Genomic DNA, 18,930 nt, shown 5'->3' with positions numbered 1-18,930 from the left:
TGTTTTCTAGTCTTTTTTATAGTAATAATAATAATAGTAATATAATCTTTTCCCTTCAATAAATTCCTGGGTGGTTTAATACCTCCTGGTATCATCAAAACAATAAAAATAGTAATAATAATAACAGTAATAATAATGATAGTAGTTGTAATAATAATCATAATAGTTGTTATTATTGCTGCTGCTGTTGTTATAGTCAAATCTTGGCCTTCTCGATCATGATGATGATGATGATGATGACATAAATTAGTACTTCTACATGTTATCAATAATTTGCTATCTAGCTAATTTGAAAATGAAGAGCAGAAGACTTTGTAGTTCTATTTTTTGTTATACTATCATTTGGTAATGCTGAAGCGGAAGGAAAGCTCCCTAAGTGCTGAATGTTATGAAGTAACTGTCCAAAGCAGCAAAACCAAATACAAAGATCACCGAACTATAAAAGTAACTGAGTGCAAAAGAAAATGTATAATAACTTACACATCTGAAAATTCACAATCATATGTCCCTTCGACTGGCAGGGAAAAGAGGAGATAATAAGGTATGCAAAAAGCGAGTTAAATACAAGCTCTGAAAGAGTTTTGAAGCCTTCAAGATTCTATATCTACTGAGACAAAGAAACTAAAAAACGTTTGAACTAGAAAAGCCCTGGAAATGGTGGAACATGATTAGTTTTAAGTCCATCAAGACAATAATATTTTTGCATTCGAAGCACGGTCAAGTCTTCAGTATACTACTGTCATCTGGTTGAACTGAAAACTAATAATTTCATCCATTCACAAAAAGGAAAATTAACAATTACAAGGAACTGATATAGAGTATAATTGAGTACAGAAATCAATAGATCTCTGCTTCATATGTCAAAATTGCAAGGCCACTACCTCTGGCTTGCAAAAAACAAGTCCGCTGTCGGATCCACTACATTCTTGTAAAATACCTTTTATACGTTGTATTGCTCCAGGTAAGCAAAAAAAAAAAAAAACAAAAACAAAAAACAAAAATAAAATCAAACGAAAACAATATAGATGATGAAAAATTAAGGCTTTCTCATTATCTGATGATTACAGTATGGTAATGACTGGAAGTAAGATAAGGCTACTAACAAGTACTGTGCAAGATGTATGGAAAGGAACCGTTGGGGTAAACCTTTATTCATGAGCAGAAACCTATGTATCCTATTTAAAGGCGGTGAGACAGGTACTTGAAAGATCTCACTCCAATGCCCTCAATGGCATGGTCAGATCTAAAGTACTTGCCCCGTTGCTGCAGAACACTCTACTCAGCTGTTTTCCTTTGGGAAGAACTGGATCTCAGTTTTTGCAGCATCTTCTTCCATATTGGAGGGCTCTACTAGGTTCTCAGACATTGGAGGGGCGAGTGACAGCGCTAGAAAATCATCAACATTTACGGCCTCAATAACCTTTTTGCCACCAGCTCCATCATCCGCTGAATTACTCAAGTTTAGGTGCAAGTTGGAGCCCCAATCTCTCTCTGTTGCTGCTATCAGTCTCTTCTTCTCAGCAACTGCCGCCTCACTCTCTTGAAATATATCTTCAAATCTGCGCTTAGGGTGACAGGTTGGATTCTCCTGTAACTGCTCATGTGTCCATGTTAGAATCAGATGGTTATTATACCCTTTTTTCCCCCAAGGAGTAATGGAGGAAGTGAGATACTTGCCCCAGTTTTAAAAGAACGGAATGTTTACCAATAAGGAGATAATTAGGAGGAAAGAGGAAGATGAAAGAAAAGAAAATCTGAAATCGGAAGCTACAATGTATATTTTTAAACATTTCGAGAAGAAATAAAGAAATAGCTTTTTTTTTTCTGCAGCATATTGAAATATAGCTAAAATAGTTGCCAAGAAATTACCTCAATCCAATGTGGAGTCTCAGAATGAGACTTGAGATTATCGCTGATAACAATAGAACCGCGTGAGTCAGGATTCATGTTGCTCTTGTAGTTGTCAAGGAAGCTGCTGCTGCTGGTAGTCCATCTGAAGTTACGATCACTAAAAGGACTGCTGTTGGGAAAAAGTCTGGAGCTACCACCGATCCAACCATAACTTCCATCGGCCCTTGTGTTTGTGCCTTGATTAATAGCCATATCACCCGGTGGCTTCCTTCTTGCCCCAAGAACTTGGTGAGCTTTCAAGTTTCCAGTGATTGCGTCTCTCGCATCAAACAAATGGGATGCTGATGGCTTCCCATCTTTTCTAAAGATCAGATCATGAACCGAACCTCTCGCTTGCCCGTGATCATTAATTGGATGGATTACTGGTGTCATGTGCTGGTTGAATGTCATCAATCTGAGCAAGCAGAAGAAGACAATAGTTAGGATTTAGAGTTGATGAACGTAGAGCTCAACCCCTGAAGTGTTTTTTTTTTCTTTTTAGCTGATTGATGGATCGATCGGTTTGTTTTACTTACGCAAAATGGAAGTTCTTAAGATCATGATGAGTCTGCTGGGCCTGTGATCGTTGCAAAGGATGGTGGTACCTGGATTGCTCCAGATCATTTCTTGCCGAGAAAAGACCTCCACTGCCCATTCCGTGGGGCAGGCTTGGAGTCATCTTTTGGTGAAATAAATCGTAATAGTATCGCCGATTAGCATCCAAGAATGAAAACGCTGCAGCAAAAGGCGTCAACACCAAATTTTATGCGATTTTTCACTTTGCCCCGTTGTAAGAGATATGAATTAATTGAAACAAATCCGGATTCAACTATAAATAGTTAAACGTAGGATGAATTAGAAGTTTTGTCAAAATATATTTCTTAAATAAAAGGTTTTGTCAAGAGATATAAAAAGTATTCCTCAATTTCTTCCAAGGCTAAGAGGTAGCTTCAAAATCTATGATTATCCTGCATAAGAGAAGATGCTATATATTGGGACTAGAAAGGACCATACTTAAAACTCCAAGGTAGACGTAAGAAGATCGAGCAAAGCATTGAGGCTACCATCGGGTAGACCCGATCAATACCACATGATGATAACTATGATTGCATTATATATCACATCATGATCAAGTTCTTCTTTACCCTTCAAAATTCAAGTAATATAGGAGAAAAGAGGCCAAGAATACCAATCGGACCTAGGGAAGGGAAGATTCTCTTCCTTTCCTCTGGATCGTCCGGCTTTTTGTTTCGGTACATCTGATCCACAACAGAAATGTCAGTAAGGATCAAAAAGGAGAAAAATAAATAGAAGATGCGAGCCAAAAGGGCTGACACATGAGATGAGAGTTAGGACCATCTCTTGCATGTAATGATAATAAGAAAGTTTGCTCCTTTAGTTTCCTTTTCGCCCTCTTTTATTACCTGCAAGTGACTCTTTATGTGATCAACACTCAGCCCCCTCACATTCATCATCTGAAGAACCAACTTTGGGGTTGCTCCTGCGCCATCCATATCATTTCAATGCAGAAATATAGTCAACTACCACGAATTAAAGGACTGTGGAAAATAATATCTAGCAAAGAAACCCATCCTTTTGAATTGGAAAAAATCCATGGTTTGTTCTTTAATCAACTTCTTTTAGATAAACGATAATAACCATAGGTCTAAATCAGGATGATCAGAGATCCAAAGGATGCAAGGGAGGTCTTACTTTCATGGCCACCTAGCTTCTCAACAGCGTAAACAAAGGCATGGTGGAGATCAGGGGTCCATCGCAGCCTTGGCAATCTGGATCTATGATACCGCCTCTCAGCGCTCGTCTGCTCCTTACTCCCCTCGATTGTGTCGACGTTGTTGTCCGTGCTGCTGCTGTCGCTAGAACTCCTCCCACCCTCGGTCTCCGTGGTTCTCTCTCTATTTTCATAACCTTTCTCCTCCCCCTCTTCTGTCCCATTTTTTGCCACTTCTTCAGCGAGGTCAAGTGCTGGTTGTGGCCTCCTATTCTCCGCCAGTTGATTTCTCCCCGTGCTCCTTCCATCATCGTCATGGATCTCTACCACCACCTTCCCCCTGTCCCCTCCCGTCTCCATCTCTCTCACCTTGTACCTTTATTATCCTTCCGCCAGATGACTGTGGAAGGAAGAGAGGAAGTTGCGAGAGAAGACTGTGAAGAGAGAGAACAAAGAACCATTATTATTATAATTGCCAATGGTGGAAGCAGTGGTGCAAGTATAAACAATGCTAATACTGGCCATAACGATAATAATGAATGAAAGAAAATGCAGCAGGGAATGATAAAATATGGTGGGAAGACTACAAGTATTCCTTACTTTGACCCTTTTTATTAGTAATAGCTCTCTCTCTCTCTCTCTCGCCCCCTATCTCTATGTCTATCTCTATCTCTCAGGGGAGAAAAGAACATTGTGTCATAGGAAGGGAGAGGGGAGTGGTTAAATAGTTGCAGGGAGGAAATGACCACGTGTCCATACTGCTTCACAGTAAATATTGCAAGCTCCAGCATATCTACGGGCGGTTCCACTACCATGTATCCCCTCCTTTCAGCTCAGCTTATGTTGATTTAGGCTCAATAACATCTTAATAACATCTAATGTAACTGTTGTATTGTTAAAAAAAATACAGAATATCAACCTGATGATTTCACTTGACAAGAAGCTAAGATCCTATGCCTTACTGCACATTTGTAAAGCTCAATTTGCACCATTGACTACCACTTATAAGTATCTGCAATTTGCATCCTACTGCTCGAGTATGAGAATACGACATTGGTGCTGTGAAGCTATTTTCTTGTGCCGAAGATTGCAGGGCGATCGAATTTTAGCATCGTAACGCATTGATAGATAATTAGTCTTTCAATGAATTAATTAATAAGAGGATAAGGCGAGAGTGAATCTTCGAATATCTTCTAGAAGAATTACCATGTTATTCTATGGAAAAGTGCAGTGCACGAAAATCCTGCATTTACAATTTCAGCAAATCTGTGGATTTAGTATATGCTTCAGAGATACACTCATTTAATATAAAAATATGAAGATAAATTCCATAATTAATGTTTGATATTTGGTATATGAGGATCTATTACAGTTACTTCTGCTTTTAGTGGATCAAATTATTATACAGTTATTAATTATGTGTATATGTTTCTGTGTACTGTAACAAAGACTTTCCTTTGTTTTCCTCAAATAAAGGCATGTTTGGACTTTATATGGACTGTGAAGCAACTTATTATTATGATATTTATCATCAGAGTGGTAAGATGGCTATTGACAAGATGTAATCACTACACACATTAGAGGATTGGGGAGTCTAGATTTTGGGATCCCAAGATTTTGCAATATCGGGCACGTATCATCTTTTAGATGAATTTTGGTATCCCGCAAACATCAGTATTAGAAGAAGAAGAAGAAGAATGGATTTTGCTAATTCCTCGCATCTCCTTAATTTTCTTCCTTTTCTTCTAGTTTAACTGCCAGTAGCATGGGCAATAACTAGTTATACAAACTGTGAAAATGAGACACCATATGACAAATGGTATGTAATACATTATGCATGGAATTTAGTTGAGATAAAGAAATGAATTAAATTGTCTTTGCGTCACTTGTTTTGTCATCATAATTAAGGTTTTGAGCAATGCAATATTGTTGCATTGACAGTCTTATATTTCATACTTATAGCGTGATATAAATGATCATGCATTGACAGTATTACATTTCATAATTATAGTGATATAAATGATCATTCGCTTATTTTGTGTGGGTCAATTATTAGGTTTTGGAATAATATGAATTTAAAGACAAAATTGATGATCATATTGACCACTTTTGTCACCATTCATATATCAAGAAAGTTCAATTTAATATAGGGATTCATAGACATATATCTTCTTCTACTTCTTTTGAGAGCAATCCATTCGACATATCTCAGAAAGTTTTTATGTTCATTGCACCATGCAGTAATTTGGCTCATTCTAATGTAGATAAGCCAATATTTGATGTGCAGAAGGTGGCTATATGGTACTACCATCTGATTCATTTAGACACTACGGGACCCACTTGTATCCCTACCAAAGTTCCTTGCCAGAATTCTGTTTACTCACTTTAAATTGAGTATCCGTTTCCCTCCTTTTCCTGCTAGGATTGGAAATCCTGTATTTTACATATCCATACGATGGAGTCCGGCGATGAATCAACAATTCGAAGTGCTTTTCTTGCGTATTCTTGATGAACCAGCGTTTATATATAGATAACATGGCACAAGGGGATTGGTCCGATAGAACTAAGTTCCATATGTGTCCCATCCCAGTGCCTTGTTGACATCAAGAACTAAGTGCTGATAAGAATGGGGTATATGATAGCATGTGTTTTCCAGACGAAACATGGTATTCAGCTTCGAAGCACAAGGGTATTGAGAAAATAAACTTAATTCAATAAATGTTTTTTGGGAAGTTCATGAATGTGTGAAGGGTCACCTTGAGAGTGGCAATTCATGTACAGGTGAGTTCATGAATTTGGGTTTCCTATGTATTTAAGTATTTATGTATTTATCTGGTTTATGTGTTTGGGTTTTCTATGTACATTTAAGTGGTTCATGTGTTGAGTTTATGCATGTGCCCAAGAGTCCTATAAATACTATGTAAATCTTGTGGTTTTGGCAAGAGGCAAGAGCCAAAGTGAATAGAAAAATTTTGAAGTATTTCGCCACTTTATCCTTTCTTCTTTAGAGAAATCTCTCTTCCTATATTCCAACAAAGGGTACCATAGTTAGTAGTTGTGATCTACTTCTTGCCCAACATAAGAAAGAAGGTTCACCTCAGAACAACTGGAGGTTACCAAGAACAAAAGAGTCACGGGTCAAGGTTGGTTTTAGAGGAAGGAATAAACAACGCTCCAGACTTTGCCAAGAATTTCCACTCTTCTTTTTTCTTTTTCTTTTTTAAAATTGAGACCGATGTCCATGACTTTAGAACCTCATGTGACCTCTCTGCCTCATGTGCTCATCCGTGATTATCTTTATTAGCTGACCTCGGTTGGTACGTATAATTGTTACATAAACGAGGGAAAAACCAATTGCACCAATTCTTTGTAGCTTTTTTCCCTCATTCACTTCGAAAGTAACGTCTTGAATCATTTTATTTATTTATTTGTGTGATTCAAGTCTCTTAAAAACTTTTGCATGTATTAGCTCTACTATTTTCAGATGTTAAGATTACATTAGTTCTCAAAATCAATTTAAACCCCATTTTTTCAAAATGAAAAATTAAATTGTGTCATGATATTTATTTATTTAGAAAGAACCATCCGTTGGGGTGGGAGGCCGGTTTCCTGGACCCTTTCTAGTTACAAGCCAACCAAAGGAAAGAAAACCCAGGCACTACCTGATCAATAAACCACATCCAAACAAAGGATGACCCAAAAAGAACCATGTGGAATGACCTACTGTTTAGAAATACAAATATGGGGAAGAATCAGACAGCAACAGGTCAACCATGGCGGTTTTGAACGTAGTCTTTTGGTGCATTGCAAACTTATTCCGTCTTCATTCCAACATGTCCCAATCATATTCAACAACCAATAGTTCATTCATTTTACCTCGCATTCTTAACTTTTCGCGACATTCTTTTTACTACATCAATGCAACGAATCAATTGAAGGAGCATATCAGCTTACCCAAGTAGCATTCACTTTGAAACCGAGACTATAATTTATACAGTAGGGATGTTATGGCAACAGGAGACCAACTTGCTACGTTTGCAGTTGCTATATATATTGTTCCTGCCGGGTATAAACCCATGGTAATCAATCAAAATAAACATCACGCATGGTCCTTGTTAGTGCAAAGAGCAGAAAAGGATGGCCAGGAGTTGTTGGATGGATCATGGTCTAACTTTGAACTCTATAAGCTCATGATCCCACTAACGGATCAGCAGGAAGGGGAAATGTCTGACATCAGTACTGACCTTTTTTCTGATAGAATTCTAGCTAGCTCGGAGTAAAGAAATAGTAGTTAGCAGAGCGCACACGCAAGTGGAAGCTATATATATATATATAAAGTCCACTAGGATCTGACAAGGATCAGCCATGCAAGACGAAGTTATAAAAGACACGAGCATTGGACTGGTCATGCATGCATTCATAGCTAATTTATTTTAGAAGCAAATGAGGTTAAAAGAGAGAGAGATGACCCCATGGCACATCAATGTCTCCATATACCTTGGTTCTTTCTGGACTTAGTCTGAGTCTACTACATTTGTTACATGTTGGAATGATAAATTAGTCTGAGTCTTCTCCCAATCGTGGACTTTGGTGACCGATAGTGGGGATGTCCACCCGTTACTAGAGAGAGAGAGAGAGAGAGAGAGAGAGAGAGAGAGAGACGGGGGATAAACTGCCACCTGGCGTGCAGTGACGCCAACCAGAAGGAGTTCGCATTAGAGAGGATGATATATGGCTTCTGCTAGTGCGGAGGCATCCCCTTATGGGACCAAATGCAATTCTACGTATCATTATGGCCGTTGTAGAATAGATGGATGCTAAGATATGCTCCTAGAAAAATAAGCAGAGAGAAGGCTCTAAGATGTGTATGTATGTGTTTTTCTTTTTCATTTTATTGCATTCCTAAATGTTTAATATTTCTGATGGTTTGCTCATTCATTTTGTTAAATAAGAACAAAAAATTTGCACGCTAAGGTGAGCGAAGGAACTAAGAACTAGATCTCTTGGCCAAAAAAGAAAAAGAAAAAAAGAGGAACCAAGAACTCCCTCACTTTCACACACAAAACACACAGACGTGCAGGGCATGCAACACAAGATTAATCTACAATCTCAATGAAACTTCTTTAAAGACATCCACAGAGAGACTATTCCTATGTTATCGCCCTTTTGGCTTAAATAAAAACCACTAGTCTCAAATGATCAACGTCATCAAACGGGTAGCACCTCAAGACTTAAGGTCATAGATCAAAGGCAAAAGCGAGTGAGCTCCCATGCATGTGGTTCCTGGCAAGAGAACAGGTTAACAGTTTAGTATACTCATTCCGATGTACAAACCAAAAAGACGGCATACTTAGCGGGAGGAGATGAGAGTTTTCTTCCTTTTTTTTGGATGAAAGGAAGGAGATGAGAGTTTAAAAAAGAAAACCAACAAATGTTTGGAATTATAAAAGTGCGTGAGGTTTTTCTCGCGCACTGGCTGATTATTTCTCATGTCCCTTTCCCCGTCCTTTCCTGATCGTCCAACAATTTACTTTCTGTGGTCTTCAGATGGTAAAAGACAAACGCTAGATAATTTATATCATATGTTTGTGCGTACTTGCATGTGATGGACGGATGTCTTCTTCTCGATCTAGTATTGTAATAAACTTAGTGTGTCATCTTATTAGAGACCGGACCTCGGGCGAAGAAGAGGTCAACGAGAGGAAGGAATCGTTTAAATGGATTAGGTGACGGGAGGAAGCTCTCGACTGGGTTTGGTGCCAGTGTGGTGCTTTTATCTATTAATTAGGAGGACAACTAAACACACCGAGATTGTAAAAACTTTGTACATCGGGACCGAAGCGAAGGCAGGATCCGATGCTACTCTCTGTCTCTATGGCAGCGAGTTTCGGGTTTGGTGTATTGTGTCTGACTGCTTGTTTTTTTTTTTTATATATTTCAAGGTAGATGTTTGTTTGAGTAGTTCTTTTAATTTTCTAATTGTTATTTTGACGGTATCTTTTGTTCTGCTTTCCCACGGGTGGTAAAGTAGTAATCATGTAAGATCAAGTGGAATGTCCTTCATGTACTCACTTCTTCTAATTAATGAATTTGGTAGCATCATCCATCGCTGCTGATAAGAAGACAAATCATGGAGACCAAGTTATAATTACAGTTTTCTAAAACATTTCCAACAACTAATTTATATCTTGGAGGTTAGGTGATGACTTCACCTTTAGCTTGCTTGTAATACTAGGCCCCATTTGACGAAGCTTATGAAGGACCAAAAAATACTTTCTGATCCTCCAAAAGTATTTTTGAATGAAGGGTATTTGGTAAAAATTTTGGAAAGCTGTTTCAGTTTTTCCAAAAAGCTAAAGACAACTTTTTGGGAGAAGCTCCAAATCGAAAGCTGTTTCAGCTTTTTCAGAAAGCTAAAGACAACTTTTTGGAAGAAGCTCCAAATTGAAGCTTCTCGAAAAAGCTGTTTTTAGCTTTGTCGGGAAACTGATTTTTTGACCAAAATATCCCCATTTAAAAGACTCTTTTTCTGCCAAAACACTCCATCGCCGCCTCTTCCTCTCCCACCCATCCCCCTCTTCAATGCCGCCCTCCCCCCCCCCCCGACGCCCTCTGCCTCTTCTCCTTCCTCTGTCGCTCCCTCTCCCCCGCCGCCGCCCCCGACGCCCTTCGCCTCTTCTCCCTCCTCCTCTGCCGCTCCCTCTCCCTCCCTGCAGCCCCCGACGCCCTCTTCCTCTTCTCCCTCCTCCTTTGTCACTCCCTCTCCCACGTCGCCACCTCCGAAGCCCTCTGTCTCTTCTTCCTCCTCCTCCGCCGCTCCCTCTCCCCCGACCGCGTCTCCCCCGAAGCTTCTCCCTCTGGCTTTGCCGCCCACCCTCCCGTCGTTGCGCCATTGGGAGCTTGATCGTCCCTTCCATGACTGCGCAGGAGAAGTGAGGCAAGGGAGGAAGAAGGGAGAGGGGAAGAGAAGAAAGAAAGAAGCAAAGAGGGAAAAAGTTTTGGGCAGAAAGAAGAAGAAAGAAGAGAAGAAAAAGAAAAGAAAAAGAAGAAAAGAAAAAGAAAAGAAAAGGAAAGAAAAAGAAAAAAATAGAGAAGAAAAATAAATAAATAAATAAATAAAAATAAATATTAGTAATTGTTTAACCAATTTTGTCACCTAGATAGAAAATTTGTTAGAGAGATAAATAGCCATCAAAAGGGTAAAAATCTAATTTACGCTAATAATTAAAATATTTTATACCTTTATTATTATATTATACCATAATATAATATTATATTACATTATATTATAATATATTAATATGTTATGTTAAATAATTTAATATTATGTTATATTATGGAAAACTAATTTATGCTAATAATTATCATATTGTATACCTTTATTATTGTATTATACTATAAATATAATATTATATTACATTATATCATAATGCATTAATATTTTATGTTAAATAATTTAATATTATGTCATATTATGGAAAATTAATTTACGCTAATAATTATAGTATTTTATATCTTTATTATTATTTTATTCTATAAATATAATATTATATTACATTATATCATAATATATTGATATGTTATGTTAAATAATTTAATATTATATTAAATTATTATCCTATAGTATACAATATTATAGTACTATATTATAATAATATTATATTACATTACGGTTATATTATACTATATCATATATTTATGTATTAATATATATTATGTTTTATTATGATCTGCTGTATAATACTATGTAATGTCCTTTATGGTCATTTTGTCATATAGAAGTACTTTCTCGGTTTGTTTACTAAACACATGTTAAAGTGCCACAACACTTTAGAGAATTAGTTACCAAACAGCAAAAAAAATTTTATAAAAGCTCTACTTCCAACAGTTTTACTTCCAAAAGCTCTACTGCCAACAGCTCCCCCAAACAAGACCTATATCGAGGGTTCTTGAATCATGATATGCCATGTCAAGTTCAAATGAGAGGTTTATAGCATTTAGTTGCAAAATTTGATGTAAATCATAGAATATCAATCAATACTTATGACATCTCGAACAAAGAATATTTACAAATAGAATTATTCAAAAAATTAAATATAGGTGATCTTCTGATTTATAATATTGTACTGGTATATTCCTTATACATCTTAGACTATCTAGTTTTTCAAAGAATAAGATTTAGTACCCCTTTTTCTTTTTGATGACTAATAATGGTATACAAATTCTGCCAATATCTGGTAGCTCAGCTGGTTGGCACTTATCTCTTCAGGAGATAATCACTCTATTTTCGAAAAACTATGGTATACATATTTCTATAAAAAAATGATTATATGATTTTAGCAAAAAAAAAAAGATTATACGCATTGAAGACTATATGGAGGAGAAAAATGAGCTTATAATTTCAAATTTTATAAAAGTACAGGTTAAGCATAGGCGTTTCGTGCAATGAAAATCTTGGTCCAATATATTTATCATCTTCTTTAGAAAAAAGGGATAAATGTGGTCCACTACTTGGTTTGTATGCGTAGATGTCTGCTTTTCTACAAAAGATTAATGCCAGAAAAAACGGAGATGAATCATTTGGTCGTATATGAAGTCCAAATTGTGCCAACGGCACTCAGATTAGGAAGAACAGTGCCAAATCATTTGTGACTTGTATATGTTAAACTGCTTCAGTCCCAAAACTACTGCCACATTGGTACCTTTCTTCTTCTTCTTCTTCTTTTTTTTTTTTTTTGTTGGGTACAACCACATTGGTCCCTCGCCCTTCCTTTTAAGCATTTCCTGTTTTCCTCGTCAAGTTGTAATTGGTCCCATTCGACTACACAAACCAATGAGAGAACATTTTGTATCACATGCATGAGAAGTTTATACCTTGCTCGTCATGTATAAATTCCAGGTGGGAAAATATAGAGAGATATACCAATCAAAAGAACTGAAAGCAGTGCGTGTATGTGTGTGAGAGAGAGAGAGGAAGAGAGAGAGGATCGAGGGAAGTGGGCGTGGGGAATCCAGTGTGAAAACTGAAGGATTTATTTGTTCTTTAGTGTGACCGTCTGCATGGGAGTTGACATTTTGATTTCTTTAATTTGTTGTCGGAGAATCTCGGGAGGGAATATAGGTTAAACGGCGATGGCGACGTCATTCGCTCGGTAATGTTTAACTGCATTGCATGTTGTCAGAATAAGATATTAACAAATTAGACGGGACTATACCAAGCTATTGGAAATATTTTTTTAGAAAAATTACACTTTAAGCACTCCGATTTTATTCGAGTTACACTCCTGCCTTTTCAGGTTTCAGAAATTTTTATTGAGCCCTTTAATTTAGCAAACTGATCCAATATGATCTTGTCATCTTAATTAGGCTTTAATAAAGTTTCATAAGATGGTTTAATGAATCTTAAAATTTGCAAAAATTTCCAATTAATATATCCTTCTTCTTGGCAACTCTCTGCACCTACTTCTCTACTCGTTGCCTCACATACGTGCACGTCTTCTTTGGTTAAAAGAAATAAAAAAAAAAGATTGCAAACAGCAGTTGAGAGAGCCTATTACTAGCCAAAGATGGGGAAGGGCACGGATCTCATTTGCTAGCAAGAAAAGATGGAGCTGATCAAGCTTGGAGGTCTCCTTGAGCCCTTGTTTGTGCCAGAATGGCCGTGTGAGAGCATCTCTAAGCACTTTTATCTCAAGTTTGTCAAAGGTGGAGGAGTATGGGTCAATTCTAATGGTAGTGGATCAATTCTTTAAGCATGGCATCTCTATCCAAGCACCTCTATATTGTTCTAATGAGGAGGCAGGTTGGCTGTTCTTAAAGCATGCGGTGAAGTATCAGGGTATATATCCCTCATCAAAAAGTTATCAGTGATAATTAAGGATTCTAGGTTCCTGGAGTGGCTTTGGACTAAGCTCTTCAAGCTTTTGGGTTCGAAGCTATACTTCTCTACTAGTCATCACCCTCAGATCGATAGCCAAACCGAAAGAATAATTTTCTTACAAGAAGCTTTGCATCCGGCAAAGCCCCTTCGAAATTATTATTCAGCAGCAAACCTTCACTCACTTACAATAGTTGTGGGGTACACTAGCTAGGAACAGCTCATCTACATATTTTGCCAAGGAATTATAATGGCATTGCAATGCTGAGATTGCACGGGCCTACTTAGAGAAGACTGCCGAAGAAATGAAGAAGTGGGTAACCAAGGAGGGGAGGAGATCTCTATACTTTCAAGAAGGGCGACGTGGTGCTGGTCAAGCTCCAACAATCCCAAAACTCTAGTTCTTTCACAAGGTATACAAAGGAACTGTTAGCAAGCATCAATGGTCCCTTCATCACTAGGCATTTTTTCTGGCATTTTTGCATGGCTATAGACTTTGACAGTTTATACATATGTTCTAGATAGAATCTACGGGAAACTATTGGAAGGGCATTTTTCCTTTGTTTTAAGGGGATTCTGGGAAGGTCTTGTGTGTGTGGGTCTCTGTCGATGAGGCTGCAAAATGCAATGCTCCTCGATGCATGGAACCATGAGTTGGAGTTTGGTGGGTGCATGGTTGGTGTAGTATTAGGAAGGTGGGCAAGAAAAATAAAGTGGAATGGTTTGCAAGTAGATTCTTGCAATGCCCATTGTTGCCTTCCTTGCTTCATGAAATCCTTTTATAATTGTATAGCGTGCCGCTGCCTTAGCTTATAACCTTACTTTTCATTAATGAAAGCATTATTTCTACAGTTCCATGTTCATGTGTATTGCTTTGTTTTCTCCATTAACTTTTCATTCCTTTTACCCTGGCCGCGGCTTCAATCGGTTTCCATTGTTAGGCGTACGGGATCAGCCCTGTGGAAGGTTAGCCCGTGACAACGTAGCATACTGAAATCTTTATGCGATTCATTAACATACAGTAGTGTTAATCTTAAAAGTAAAAAAATATTACGCAATAAAGGAAGTCTATTAAAAGACCGCATCAATGCAAATCCATTTTTTTCACCAGTATATATGCACATAATCATCAAGATATAGTGCATATATTGCATTCAAAAAAAGATATAGTGTATATATTGCAGACGAAAAAAGATATAGTGTATATAGTGCGTTCAAAAACAAGATATAGTGTACATATGCTTACAGTATCTGATCATTCCAAATTTGAACCGGTTTATTTAGGAAATTGCGCTAAACCAGTTCAATGAATACACCCCAATTGAAATCCATAAAAGCAAACGCGTTCTATCCATTTATATGATCTCAAACCACCATTCATTCACCCTATCAAAAGATCCGTCATATGCAGTGGAGTTTTATCGCTAAAGCAGAAAGTGTTATCCGAAGCATGAGTCTAAAAGTCTCCAAATTCTCATCGTTTTTTTAAGTCATTCAATATTACAGTTCTTAAAATTCCAAATTATCCCATACCATATATGAGTGACAATTTAGGACCCAACCCATCAATCCAACCCCGAACAACTCACTTTAAGCAGGTTTGGATTTGACATAAACGGATTTAGGTTGTAAATGGATCAACTCGTCTAAACATGTTTATTAAATAAATTGGGTTTAGGTTTAATCCTTTGACCTATTTAATAATTGGATCAGATTGTAACCCGACCTGTTTAACCTATTCAAAATATGTTTAATCTATTTGAAACATGCTTAACCTATTTTCGACCTATTTAACATGTCAGAGAAAATTATCTACCTTGCAAACATATCTCGGTGGGATCAAATATATGACGGGGTTGCCTAATATTGTGATCATCGTTGATCAGCAAGAAGAATTTGCCAATTATGAGTTGGGCGCTGTAACCATTCAGCGAGTATGCCGGCTTGCTTGCTTGGTAAGCGCTTGAAAAGCGCAACTCAGCAGCAGTTCGAAAGGTTGACCTATTCGGGAATCTCCGGATCTATGCTTATTTTCAACTCCCCGAAGAGGAAAAAGAATATATAAAATCAGTCTTTTGTGAAAGTGCCAAAAATAGCCCACACTCTGACCCTCACCTTTTTTTTGGGAAATATGGATCCTTGAAAGGACTGGTTAAGGTATGTCCATTGGTACCACAAATTTGCCTGCTTGTGCTTTATAAAAAGAACTAGCAGGTTGGTGAATCCTAGGGGGATGAGGTGGTCGTACCGCTTCTGGGACCTTCCTACAGGTTCCCCACCGACCCAGTGACACATTAACCACTCCCCCCGAGGGGGATGAGGCCATAGGCCGAAGGGGGGAAACGAACCATAAATGGAAGGTAAGTTTCTCCGACACAACTCCGATCGGAGAAACTTCGGAACAAACTAATCTCCCCGAGGGGGACGAGGCCGGAGGCCGAAAGGGGGTATAATACCATAGCATTGAATCTATAGATGGAAAAGCCTTACCGGAAAGTCAAAGATCCCCTATTTCATTCTCCCGAAAAACGAAGGTCCATCTAATTTCTGAATGTCTAAGGCATACATCATAAAGATTTTTTGCCCGCAGCCCCACTTTTTTGTTGGAGAGATAGAATGGAGTTCTTCACGAAGTTCGAGACAAAGGAAAAAAGAAAAGTTTCTCTATAGCCTCTTCATTTTGAGAAGTGGATCGGAATCATGTATATAGGAATCAGGGGCTAACGCATGCCTAAACTGACATGTCTTTCACAGTTGCTTAGTCGACTCAGTCTTTGGCTTGACCAACTGCAAGACTAATGAATTGATCCACAGCGACTATCCACAAGGCAACCGAACTAGATCTAGCTGACCCCATCAGAGTATTCAAATCGGGCCCACCACTATCACATTTATAACACTCCTATATGAAAGTGGTAACTCCGTTACCTCTTTCACTCCTCTAGAACACGGAATTTCAGAATTCCGAGGATTATTCCATTTCATGGGCTAGTTAGTTTACTAGGTCTGGGAGGAAATTTCATATTCGAATGACCCACTTAACCTGTTTAATATGTTTAAATCCATTTAAACATGTTAAACTTGAACCAGGTTTTTTTGGTAATTGCACTAAACCACTTCAATGAGTACACCCCAATTGAAATCAATAAAAGCAAACGGGTTCTATCCATTTATATGAACTCACACCGCCATTCATTCACCTTATCAATAGATTCATAATCTACAGTGGAGTTTTATCACTAAAGCAGAAAGTGTTATCAGCTTCCAAATTCTTTCAAATTCTCATCGCCTTTTAATTCATTCAATATTACATCTCTTAATTTTCCAAATAGTCGCATACCATTTAGAGGTGGCAATTTATGACCCAACTCATCGATCCAACCCGTGAACGACTTGCTTTAAGCAAGTTTGGATTTGATATAAACGGATTTAGGTTGTGAGTGGGTCAACCCATCTAAATATGTTTATTAAATAAGTTAGGTTCAGATTTAAACCATTTAAGTACCTATTTTGACCCGTCTAAATATGTTTAATAGGTAGGTCAGATTTGAATTGATAAATTTTTTATCTGATTTGTATCCAATCTAACTTGTATCTGATCCGACTCGACTTGATTGCCACTCCTAATAACATCAGTGCCTAAAAATGTGGAGAGCATGAGAAGACATCCGCAAAATTTTCGAGGCTGGAATATTCCTGCAGGATTAAAAAAAGATAGCCCGATTTTTTTTATTTTAATTGTTCTGCAGGATCGGGCGTACGTCGTGACCCGCCGTCTCTCCCTCTCCCGTTCTCGCCCGTCCCCGGGCTCTCTTCCAGGATGATCCCACCGATGCCGGTGGGGGATTCCCGAAAAAGGCCCAGGTTGGCGACAATATGCAGTTCGGAAGGTTTTTATGGTCTCGTGGCAGGATGCGTTACTGATAAGAAACGATCTTGACGACATGTTCTAATCCTGCAGACGAGCCTTTGTTTCACCAATGCAATATGTGATGCTCGCATTAGTATTAATAATAAGAAAAGGAATTGAATAATACATGAAATGTTTTTTGAGTAAAAAGCAGGAGTGCTGAAATGAAGCTGCGTAAACTTTGAAAAGATGACATGACTAGGGATTGACATCGGAAGAGAAACTGCGAAGAGTCGCTAACAATAACATTGAAGTGGTGGAGAATTCATTGAAACGGAATTTGCACGAGCAGTGAGGATTTAAATGGGCCATAGTGAAGAAAAAAAGAATATTTAATTTTTATTGAACAATATACCAAGAGGCCATGGAGGGCAAGTTTGTATAGAAGGAAGTTCACGCAAAAGGATATCAAAACATTAATAGGGCTGCAAAAAGTTGGGTTAATCCATGACCCCGGTCTGGTCCCAGCATTATTAAAACTCAAACCTAATCCATTTTTAAAGATCCGTGGGTCATGTCAGAGTCAAAAAGTAGATCTGATTTGAAAATAGGATTAGGTTAGAATTTTGTATTTTTCTAATCCGACCTAGTCTGTCCAACATCTAAGCCGAATTTGGATCCAAAAAAAAAAAAAAAAAAATCTGACCAGGTCCAATCCAACCTGAAAACCTAAATTATATAAAACCCGGTTTTCGTTATCCTAAATATCTTTTCAATTCATCAAATGAGCCTTATTTAAATTAATCTCTTTTGAGGCATTTCCGAGATCTTTAACATGTTGATGCACAACTGTGAGGAAGATTCTCTCACCAACACCCACTCTTTCAGAGAAGAGGTCAACGAAAGGCTGTGAACAACTTCACAAAGAGTTGGATGGTCCCTTTCAATAATGAATCCAGCATGATCAGATTAAGCAGTTAGATGGTGCGGAGATACAAAAAATATGGACAGCCCGTAGATCAAGGACTGTAGCTCTTCTTCATGCATTTTCTAAAACAATGCCGCAAAGCTAGGCAGTTGATGCGATCGAGCCAGCGTCTCGCATGCAGAAGTTACAGATACTAGCTTACATTGTTTATTGCTTACGCTATGCCTCCCAAAGCTAACAGTCAATAAAACATGAGAAATTGTTTTGTTTGCCCATGTGTCTCAGATCTTTTTCGCTGCTAAACTACAAGAAGTGCTTCTCTTAAATAATCATATCACACAGTTCTGAAAATTCTTGCAATCCAAATTTCATCGTAGGCTAAGAACCTTCCTTACCATTCGTCCATACCCATCAGCGTAACGGAACCGTAGCTTTCAGGCCCTATCAAATAGCAAATTTTGTTCTTTAGTCTGCTCCAACCCTGATCTGAGTGGAGGCGTCCTGCAAAATCAACTAAGAGCCGAAGAGGCCCATCAACACAGGCGCCCTGATCTGAGTAGAGACGTCCTGCACAATCAACTAAGAGCAGAAGAGGCCCATCTATGACAACACACTCTGGCCAAGTTTGAGGCGCCCATCTACGACAATGCGCC

The 18,930-nt window shown here is 38.1% G+C and overlaps 1 protein-coding gene across 1 annotated transcript; it reads right to left on the bottom strand.

The window, feature by feature from the left end:
• Positions 1-1,279: 1,279 nt before the first annotated feature.
• On the bottom strand, positions 1,280-3,982 carry LOC103706912. The gene is made up of 6 exons (XM_039126190.1): positions 3,604-3,982; positions 3,315-3,391; positions 3,089-3,149; positions 2,427-2,625; positions 1,870-2,305; positions 1,280-1,594 (listed from the first exon to the last, which is right to left on the bottom strand). The coding sequence occupies exons 1-6, from the start codon at positions 3,980-3,982 to the stop codon at positions 1,280-1,282; spliced, it is 1,467 nt and encodes a 488-aa protein (XP_038982118.1).
• Positions 3,983-18,930: the final 14,948 nt, after the last annotated feature.

This window comes from Phoenix dactylifera, chromosome 4 (genome assembly GCF_009389715.1).
Source record: "Phoenix dactylifera cultivar Barhee BC4 chromosome 4, palm_55x_up_171113_PBpolish2nd_filt_p, whole genome shotgun sequence".
Lineage (NCBI taxonomy): Eukaryota > Viridiplantae > Streptophyta > Magnoliopsida > Arecales > Arecaceae > Phoenix > Phoenix dactylifera.
The sequence above is the reverse complement of the archived record's forward strand: the minus strand, read 5'-3'. Positions and strand labels throughout refer to the sequence as shown.